Source organism: Lipotes vexillifer, unplaced genomic scaffold, assembly GCF_000442215.2.
Source record: "Lipotes vexillifer unplaced genomic scaffold, Lipotes_vexillifer_v1.1 scaffold1466, whole genome shotgun sequence".
Taxonomy (NCBI): domain Eukaryota; kingdom Metazoa; phylum Chordata; class Mammalia; order Artiodactyla; family Lipotidae; genus Lipotes; species Lipotes vexillifer.
In genome coordinates this window covers 79,207-90,315 of record NW_006796989.1, presented here as the reverse complement: position 1 = coordinate 90,315, position 11,109 = coordinate 79,207, and the positions used below count along the sequence as shown (strand labels likewise).

Here is an 11,109-nt window from a genome sequence, read left to right as displayed (position 1 = left end):
TAAGTTTTTATCAAATATTTTATTACAGATTTTAAATTGCTACTTAATAATAGCTAATCTGGTCAGAGAAGAAATGGAACTTCTTAGGATGGTTGTTATTATCAAAGGGCACCTTAGTGTATGGTATCATCTCCTAATGTTTGTAGGGGTATTTGGCTGTTGTACATATAAATTACTGGCCCAAAAGACCTGTTGAACTTCATAAATGTTTGCCCTTCTCTTACCAGATTAGCTCCTTACAAAAAAGTCCAGAAAGTTTAGAAGTGCTGTGAGCCGTAGCCCTATTTTAGATTAAGGTCTTTAAAAACTCAACTGAAGTAGCCAGTATTAATAATATTTTTTTCAAATTTACTTGACCAGATGCTCTTTTAATCACGCATCTCCTAGTGTCCACAGAGCTTTACTAAATTACACCGTTTGTCTGGCAGCCAGTTGCGGGAGACCTCTGACACCTTTTCCTGTCTTTTGCAGTGACAGAATGCTGAGCTTCTTCCGCAGAACGCTCGGCCGCCGGTCGATGCGCAGACAGGCCGAGAGGGACCGGCTCCGCGAGGCCCAGCGAGCAGCCACGCACATCCCTGCGGCCGGGGACGCGAGGGCCGTTATCACCTGCCGAGTGTCCCTCCTGGACGGGACCGACGTCAGCGTGGACTTGCCGGTACAGTTTGCTGACTTGCACGTTCGTGCTGAGGTCATGTGCTTCTCTGGAGCTGCGGGGAGGGGCGGGGGATCAGGTCACTTGGGCAGGTGGGAGCCACGCCCGCCGCACAGGTGCATGGATCAGGTGGCCTTCGACAGCTGGAGCGCTGGGACTTCTCTGGAATTAGTGGCACTTAACTGGAACTTTCAGATGTTAGGGCAGTTGCTGGTGTGAGTCGTCTGTGTGTGTGTTTGTGTGTTCTCCATGGTGGCAGTATGCTGTGTGCTTCCCGTGGCTTTCTCACAATCCTTGTTGAGCAGTCATTAAAGCAGTGAGAATCTTTGGGGACGATAATGATACTTATGTGGATACCATAAGACGTTTAGTTCTCTGTATTTTTTGGTAGTTTTCAAAACACTCCTCACTTTCCTCAAAACAAACACTTCCTGCCCACTTCGGTGTGCTTGTAGACATTTTAATGGAATGAAGTGAGGAAAAGGACTTTGTTCATACCCCTCAGCTCTGGCTGCCCATCTCTTTGTTCCCAAAGTAGTTTGCAGGGTAGGTTTTCCATACACTGTAATCTTTATTTCAAGATTGGATGTTGTAATTATATTCACATTTTGGGGAGATTTTTTTTGCAGTTATGAATAATCACAACTCACAGTGTGAAACAATCCAATATATCTGAAAGGAGTTAACTTATTCCTTGCAGGTCTCTTTTTTTGAGGGGAGGGGAGGTAGCTCTGTGGGGGCTGTGGAGCTTCTGTCCAAGCTGTTTGCTAATACCAAATCTCTTTCTCATGTCTTTGCCCTGTATTAAAAGGTTCACGTGACTAAAATGTGCAGTTTGAGGTGTCATTGAATGTTCCACAGTGTCTTCCCTCCCTACAGACTCTTTTTAGTGCACACTCATTCACCCAAAATGCAATTAAAGAATCCATAGCGCAAAGCGGTAGCCTGGGTGCTGCAGTGGTGCACGGTCGGACGAGCCGTGGACGGCCTTAGACTTGCAGAGTGAGAGATGAAGGGACTGGGAAGTTTGTTTAAACGAATATTCTGATTAACTGAATAATTTAAAATGTACTAGGCATGTACATTTTACGTTTTTAAAATAGTGGAATATGATAAAATGAAGACACAGGATATCTTGAAGTGTTTTGAAGTCATCTTTTTGAGTATTTATTATATTTGTACATTAGACTGGGCATTTTCAGGGTTTTTGATTCTGAAAGACTTTAATGCATTTAAATTTTCTTCCTGTAAAGGCTTCTTGAGGGTTTGTCTGATGTTCCAATATGTGCTCCTTTGTGAGGGTAGTTTTCATATTCATTTATTTGATAAGTATCTCAAGAGTTCTGTGTACTGTTCCACTGAAATATGCTTAGGCATGTGGTGAAAAGCTTGAGATTGCTGTGTAGGAGAGTGGAAGGAAGTTTCTTATTACCTAATGTTGGAAGTATGAAGTCTCGAGGGTGTTGATGGAGAAGCTGACACCAGGAAAGTAGAATAAATGCCTAGTGACTGGTTTAGAATGCTTCCCCTTGCTTGGTGTGCTCAGTGAGGGCATGTGTGATACTCCATCAGGCCAGAAACATTAGCCCGCCTTGCACGCACACAGCTGCAGCGAAAAAGCGAGGAGTTTTACATTTGTCTCTGTGCAGCCAGAGCAGTCGCCTTTTCAGCTCCGCAGGCGAAATCCTCGAGTTAATAAGCTAACTCTGGATGCTTGCGTGGATATAAAATGGGCATTGCCCTCCCAGCTAAACTGCCTTACTAAAGAAGATGGCCAGAAGTTTAGTAATTTCTGGGAAGAAAAGTTTTTCTCTTATAATTTTTCTAAACTGCCTTACTAAAGAAGATGGCCAGAAGTTTAGTAATTTCTGGGAAGAAAAGTTTTTCTCTCTTTCTTTAATTTTTTAATACAAACTTCTTTCTTTCTTTTCTTTTCTTTTCTTTTCTTTTTTCTTTTCTTTCTTTCTCTCTTTCTCTCTTTCTTTCCTTTCTTTCCTTTCTTTCTTGCTGCGTTGGGTCTCCATTGCCGCACATGGGCTTTCTCTAGTTGCAGCAAGTGAGGGCTACTCTTTGTTGCGGTGCACGGGCTTCTCATTGCGGTGGCTTCTCTTGTTGCAGAGCACGGGCTGTAGGCACATGGGCTCAGTAGTTGTGGCTCATGGGCTCTAAAGCACAGGCTCAGTAGTTGTGGTGCACGGCCTTAGTTGCTCCGCGGCATGTGGGATCTTCCTGGACCAGGGCTTGAACCCGTGTCCCCTGCACTGGCAGGCAGATTCTTAACCACCGCGCCACCAGGGAAGTCCCGGGTTTCCCTTTTTTTTTTTTTTTGCAGTACAAGGGCCTCTCAGTGTTGTGGTCTCTCCCGTGGCAGAGCACAGGCTCCGGACGCCCAGGCTCAGCGGCCATGGCTTACCGGCCCAGCCGCTCCGCGGCACGTGGGATCTTCCCGGCCCGGGGCACAAACCTGTGTCCCCTGCATCTGCAGGCAGGCTCTCAGCCACTGTGCCACCAGGGAAGCCCCAGGTTTTCCCTTTTTTTGATTTAGCTTCTCAGCCAGTCTAGTATGACTCTGAAAGAAGATTTAGAGTTGACCTTAGAAACTGAATGAAGCACATACTTATTTCCTGTTGGGCTTAGCGTCAGTATTGATCGTGGCAAGCAGCCTGGAACTCAGATGATGGTCCAGGCAATATGCAAGGGATTATCTGTAGTTCAGTAGAGAAATCTAGATCTATATACTTCAAATTAATATACACTTAGTAGTAATGGTCATTTTCTTTCTTCCGTTCTCCTTTCCTCTCAAGATTGGGGGAGGAATTTAAATACCTTCTACTTCCTTTTTTTTAAGGAATTAATGTAGTGAGAGTGCCTTTCAGTAAATGATAAAAGCAAGGCATCAGGTAGAAATTTCTAATTATCTGGTTTTTAAACTTTCTCTTTGGAAATGCCATAGTAACTCCTTCGATTTATGAGCTTAATATTGTTTAGTAAATAGCCTGTCTTGTAAAACTCTGTGTCTCCTAGGTTTTAAATTAATGGGAAATATTTGATTAACCATTAGATAATTTTTATATATCTACTTTGCTGATACAGATGCTGAAATCTTTAAATTATATAGACCATTGTATCTTAAAATAACTGAAAAAACATCCTGTGTTCATGAATTGTAAGACTTAACATTGTTGAGATGGCAGTATACCCAAAACTGATTTACAGATTCAACATAATCCCCACCAGAATATCAGCTGATTTATTTGTGGAAATTGACAAGCTGATTTTCAAATTCATATGGAATTGCAAGGGACCCAGAATAGCCAAAACAATATTTGAAAAAGAACAAAGTCGTAGGACTCACACATTTCCCAGTTTTAAGACTTAACTGTAAAGCAGTAGTAATCTAGATGGTGTATTTTGCTGGCACAAGGACCAATGGAACAGAATAGAGAACCCAGAAATAAACCCACACATCTATGGTCAGTTGATTTTTGACAGGGTGCCAGAGCCATTCGATGAGGGAAAGAATGGTCTTTTCAACAAGTGGTGCTAGAACTGAGTAGCCACATGCAAAAGAATGAAGTTGGACCTTTAACTCCTAAATACACAAAAATTAACTCAAAATGGATCAAAGTCCTAAACATAAGACTTTAATACTCTTAGAAGAAAATGCAGGGATAAATCTTCATGACCTTGGATTTGATACCAGTTTCTTGGATATGACACCAAAAACATGAACAACAAAAGAATAAATAAATTGGACTTAATCAAAATTATAACCTTTGTGCCTCAAAGGACACCATCAAGAGAGTGAAAAGATTCTCACAGAATGAGAGGAAGTATTTGAAAACTATATATCTGATAAGTAACTAGAACATGTGAAAAACTGTTAGAACCCAATAATAAAAAGACAAATAACCCAATTTAAAAATGGCAAAGGGGCTGGAAGATCCAACATGCCGCGGAGCGGCTGGGCCCGTGAGCCATGGCTGCTGAGCCTGCGCGTCCGGAGCCTGTGCTCCACGGCGGGAGAGGCCACAACAGTGAGAGGCCCGCGTACTGCAAAAAAAAAAATTTTTTTAAATGAGCAAAGGATCTGAATAGACATTCCTCCAAATAGGATATGCAAATGACCAAGAAGCAGATGAAATGCTTGACATCATTAGTTGTCAGGGAAAATGCAAATTAAAAAACATGAGCTACAACTTCACACCAGCTAGGAAGAGGCTAAAATAAAATACCAAGTGTCGGTGAGCATGTGGAGAAATCTGAACTCTTACTCGTTTTAGCAGCAGTGTTAAGGTGGTCCAGCTGCTGCTCTGGAGAACAGTCTGGCAGTTCCTCAAATGATTGAACGTAGTTACCATGTGATCTGGCAGTTCCACTTCTAGGTGTATGCTGAAGAGAATTGGAAACACGTTTACACAAAAACTTGTACACAGGTGTCCATAGCAGCATCATTCTGAATAGCCAGAAGGTAGAAGCAGCCCAGACAGGTAAGTGTCAGCAGATGAACGGATAAACAAAATGTGTTTTATCTGTATAACGGAATACTATCAGTACTTGACCGTAAAGGAAATGGTACTGATACATGCTACATGGATGAACTTTGAAAACATTATGCTAGGTGAAAGAAGCCAGTCACAAAAGACCATATATTATGTGATTCCGTTCGCATGAAAGTCCAGAATAGAGAAATCCAAAGGGGAAAAAAAAGGACATTGGGGGTTGCTTAGGGCAGATGGGGGGGGACCGAGGGGATGCTGTGAAGGGTGGTTGGGGCCAGTAGCTGAAGGATGTGAGGTTTCTTTTTTAGGCGATGAAGATTTTCTAAAATTAATTGTGGGGATGGTTGTATATATCTGTGAATACATCTTTGAATTATATACTTTTATTGGGTGAGTGGTGTGGTGTGTGATTTATATCTCAGAGCTGTTTAAGAATGCATGGATTTTTGTATACTTGTGTTTTATTCCACTTCAAGTTTTTTTAGTTGTTAAGAAACATGATAAAAATGACATATAGCTTTGATTTAAAGGTAATATGCTTGATTCATTACAGGGAAAAAAAGTAAGAGGCTACAGTAATAAAGGCACAAGATGATGGGGCTGCACAATAATTTGGCTGTGAGTTTGCAGTGGAAGAAATGCTTTGTACATGGATATGGGGGTGGAGAGTGTAGATTAGAAATGAGTAAAATATAATTCTCACTCTGGTGTAGAGGGTAATGTTGATTGTGTGGAAGGTCAGGAGAGGGTAGTCGGCTGTCATGCGGAGAAGGGGTAAAGGGATGAGGTGGGGAAAAGAGCTTCAGTGGGATGTGTTTGGGAGCCATATTTCAAAAGGTTTAAAGGAATTATTAGGGACAGTCTTATATTTTTTGGGTCTCTTATAGTCCCTTGTACCCAGTGGGTGCTTAACAAATATTGTTCAGTTGTCTGAGGGAGTGCATGAAGGGAAAACGGGGGATTGACACGCGAGATTTGGCAAGGAAGAAAGAAAATAGCACGGCAGCTAGAGCATGGCTGGATAGGGGAGATCTGAGTTTGTCGAAATGGTTTTACATACACAGGTAGAAATGATAGCAACGTTCTAGGAGGAATACCATCTTATGCTGAGAAAGATAGAAGACTAATGGGAAGATGCTCTCTTGATGGTCTTAATTTTCCGCAAAAGAGGTTATGAAATGAGGACTGTGTCTGAATGAGGTGGTGACCTAGAGGAATTTGTTAGGAAAGGAAAGAATATAAATAGCAAGTACTAGTCTAGATTTAACTGAAAAATGAAACTGTAGTTTGCCAGAGCTGTGTGGATCTTTGTTTCATTTTTTGTTTTCTGCTTGGTTCGTATTCAGTAGCTGCAAGATGAGAGGGTGTATGAAAATGAATAGGATGTTGACCCTTGGATCAGGGATTTCACATCCCTATTCTACACACTGTGGCCACACTGGACCTTGTTACTCTTTGCCCATTTTACAACTCTGTGCCTATGCATAGGGTTTATACTCACCGGAATTATGGGTACAAAGTAGCACAGGAAGGAGGATTCAGGGTCTGGCTTTTTGGAAAGTAACAGAGATGTATTCATTCTTGAAGTCAGAGTTCATTGGAGACCTAAAGGACGTTCTGAGCAGAAAGGACTGCATTTTGCTAAGGCTCAGAGGTACGACTTACTAGGGAGATTGTAAGCAGGTGAAAATGCTGGAGTGACAGGAGATAAGGCTGTAAGAGTGAGCAAGGAACAGTAGGAAAGACTGTTTATGCCCTGGAATTCGCACTTTAATCTGTAGAGGAAGAGGAATAATTTTTTAAGGATGAGAGTGACATTCTGTTTTGCAGTTTTAGGAATAATCACATTGGCAGATTCTGCCACTTTGTCTTCTAACTCTTTCCTGCCTCGAGTCTGTCTCTGTCCTCAGCCCCACCATCGACTGTCAAGACTTCATATCTTTCTTCATTTTGTTTTTACCTAAGGTGGCAGAGTTGTATCAGCCCTTCCAGGCCCAATTTCAGATATAAATTCCTCTGAAGGCTTTACTAGTTTTAAGCAGACTTAACTCACCCTCATTTCCTTAGCATTTTGTCGATACTGCAAGGATAGCACTCATATTTATTGTGTTTAAACTAGTTGTGTATGATTTTATTCTTAGTAAGAACCTTGTGATTGCTTGAGGACAAGAAGTATGCACATATTCATCTGTGTACCTCTAGCAGCTAATGCGTAACAGGTGTCTGTCCAGTAATTGTTGAATAGAATTGAATGGTATATTATGTCAAAAATGTTATTTCCTGTGAATTATTAAGTGCGTAATGAAATGAAAAACGCTTAAGAGAGTATGGAATGGGAAAAAAACAAAAACACTAATTCAAAAAGACACATGCACCCCAGTGTTCATAGCAGCATAATTTACAATAGCCAAGACATGGAAGCAACCCAAGTGTCCATCAACAGATGAATGGATAAAGAGGATGTGGTACATATATACAATGGAATACCACTCAGCCCTAAAGAGGGTGAAATTTTGCCTTTTGCAGCAACACAGATGGACTTGAAGGGTGTTATGCTAAGGGAAATAGGTCAGAAACAGACAAATACTGTATGATAATCACTTATATGTGGAATCTAAAAAATAAAACAAATTAGTGAATACAACAAAAAAGAAGCAGACTCACAGATATAAAAAACAAACTAGTGGTTACCAGTGGGGAGAGGGAAAAAAAGAGGGGCAAGTTAGGGGGAGGGGATTAAGAGGTACAAGTGACTGTATAAAATGAATAAGCTACAAGGATATATTGTACAGCACAGGGAATACAGCCAACATTTTATAATAAGTATAGAGTATAACCTTTAAAAATTGCGAATCACTATATTGTACACCTGTAACATATAATATTGTACATCAACTATACTTCAATAAAAAATTTTTTTAGAGACAATGTTTTTTTAATTTATTTTTGGCTGCATCAGGTCTTCAATGCTGCATGTGGGCTTCTCATTGCGGTGGCTTCTCTTGTAGCGGAGCATGGGCTCTACGCATGCGGGCTTCAGTAGTTGTGGCGTGCGGGCTCAGTAGTTGTGGCATGCGGGCTCAGTAGTTGTGGCTCGCAGGCTCTAGGGTGCAGGCTCAGTAGTTGTGGCGCACGGGCTTAGTTGCTCTACGGCATGTGGGGTCTTCCGGGATCAGGGGTTGAACCCATGTCCCCTGCATTGGCAGGTGGATTCTTAACCACTGCATCACCAGGGAAGTCTGTAGAGACAATATTAAAAACAAGAAAAAAGAAACGTAATGGGATAGAGCCAACTGATTTAGGAACCATTTCCAGGGTTGATAGTAACAGATTGGTATTTTTAAAAATTATGATTGAGTCAGGTGTTCACCCACCCAGAATAATACTATCAAGACCACATTTTGCAGTTCGTCAGTGATGCATTTTATTTCTGGGTTAGAATCTGAAATTTTTATGAGATCAACATACTGCAGTTAACTTATTTACTTCTTGTCTGAGACTTATTTTCATGAAACAGTATAGTTCTTTTTCATGCTGACTGGACTCCAGATGAAAGTTTTAAAAATATTCATGCTATCCCTGAATTTCAAATTAAGATGTTTTGGGAGATTCTCATTTTGAGATGTCAGATTTCTGTTAGATTGAGCATTATTAACATCAGGAACCTGCAAATACCTTGTGTTCACTATCGGTTGGCCTATAATTAGCCTCTATTAAGGAGTCAATACATACCCTTGAAAAGACTTTTATTCTGAGGAGGCAGCTACCCAGCTGGCAGAAGCCCATTCTCTCTTTTCTCAAAACACAGCTCCCATGTTACAAGAAGCTGGCAGATTATGCTTTGGCAGAATAAAGATGAGGATGAGAGCATGTGGGATCTTCCCAGGCCAGGGATCAAACCCGAGTCCCCTGCATTGGCAGGCAGATTCTCAAGCACTGCGCCACCCAGGGAAGCGCTTTTTTTTGATGTGGACCTTTTTTTTTTCTTTCTGGTCTTTATTGAATTTGTTACGAATTTGCCTCAGCCCTGAGGCATGTAGGATCTTAGCTCCCTGACCAGGGATCAAACCTGCACCCCCTGCATTGGAAGGCAAAGTCTTATCCACTGGATCGCCAGGGAAGTCCCTTAAAGTTTCTTTACCTAAATTCCCTACCCCTCTTCCATCAAACTCTCAGGGAGTGATACATTATAATGAAAGGAATGTATCTAGTATTCCTTTCCCTTTCCCTTTGGATTGGGAGTGAATCACAGACCTGATAAGTTGTTTGTTGAATGGGAAGTGATTGACTATGGTTTTCTGATTCTTGGGCCTCTCCTCTAGGACTCATCTACACCCCTACTAATTTCTCAGAGCTAAATGGAGGTTGAGCTCTTTCTGTTGTTACACATAATCCAGAGAAGCTTATTCATCCTAATGAATATAACAAAATAAGGAGACAAATTTAAAATAAAGGACAAATTAGTGAGTGGGAAGATCATATTTAGGAACTCTTCTCATAGGAGGAAAGAAAGTACAAAATAGGAAGCATAAGAGAAAAGTTAAGAAATGGAAGTTAAGTCTCCATTCCCCTAAGATTAGGAGCAAGACAAGGATGCCTGCTTTCAGCACTTTTATTCAACATAGTATTGGAAGTTCTAGCCAGAGCAGTTAGGCAGAAAAAAGAAATGATAGGCATCCAAATTCTAAGGGAAGAAGTAAAATTACTTCTGTTCAAGATGACTTGGTCTTATAAGTAGGAAAGATTCCACAGTAAAGATTCCACAGTAAAACTATTAGAGCTAATAAAAGAATTCAGAAACATTGCAGGATACAAGATCAACCAACAAGAATCAAGTGCACATCTATACACTAGTAGTGAGCAATCCAAAAATGAAATTAAGATAATAATTCCTTTACTGTAGCATCAAGGAGAATAAAATACTTAGGAATAAGTTTAACCAAGGAGGCAAAAAACATGTACACTGAAAACTACAAAACGTTACTGAAATGAAAGAATATCTAAAAAAAAGATAGCCCATGTTCATGGATTGAAAGATTAATATTGTTAAGAGGACAGTACTACCCAAAGTGATCTGTAGATTCAGTGCACTCCATACCAAAATTCCAAGAACATTTTTTGCATGCATAGCATAGGACAGACCATCCTAAAATACATATGGAATCTCATGGGACTCCAAATAGTCAGAACAGTCTTGAAAAAGAAGGAAAAGGTTGAGTTTGCATGTCCTGATTTGAAAACTTATCACCAAGCTATAGTAATCAAAACAGTGTGGTTCTAGCATACAAACAGACATGCAGACCAATGGAACAGAATGGCAAGTCTAGAAATAAACCTTCGAATACATACATGGTCAGATGATCTTCTGCAGAGGTGCTAACACCATTCAATGAGGGAAGAGTCTTTTCAACAGATAGTGCTGGGAAAAGAATGCAAAAGAATGCAAAAGAATGAAGTTGGATTGTTATGTTACACCATATACAAACATTAACTCAAAATGGATCAAAGACGACTGTGGTATTGTGATTTATAATAAACATATATTTGATCCTTGTCCTGTTTCTGGCACAGAGCTCCTAAAGCCCTTGGAATTTTCTAAGTCAGGAGAGCCCTAAAAGTGTTGTTGTTATGTTAACGAAGCCCCTAGGTAACCCACTGATAGGGGTTGGTTGACGGGGGCGACTCACCATGTGATTAGGAGGTTGGAAGCTGGCACCCCCGGCCCCACCCCAGCTGGGAGGGAAGAGGGGCCAGAGATTGAGTTCAGTCCCCAGTGGCCAGTGATTTAATTGGTCATGCCTATTTAATGAGGCCTCCATAAAGACCCAGAAGGACAGATTTGGAGAACTTCTGGGTTGGTGAACCAGAACACTTCCACGTGCTGGGTCCCAAACTCCACTGGGACAGAAGCTCTTGTGTTTGGGACCTCACCCTGTGTATCTCCTCATCTGG

General features: G+C 41.1%; 1 protein-coding gene across 1 annotated transcript in view; it reads left to right on the top strand.

Annotated features, from left to right (window-relative positions):
- Positions 1 to 478: 478 nt before the first annotated feature.
- Positions 479 to 11,109, top strand: part of EPB41L5 (erythrocyte membrane protein band 4.1 like 5) — a 60,491-nt gene continuing 49,860 nt past the window's right edge. The window contains 1 exon segment of the mRNA XM_007469134.1: positions 479 to 658. Within this exon segment, the coding sequence (XP_007469196.1) occupies positions 479 to 658 (180 nt within the window).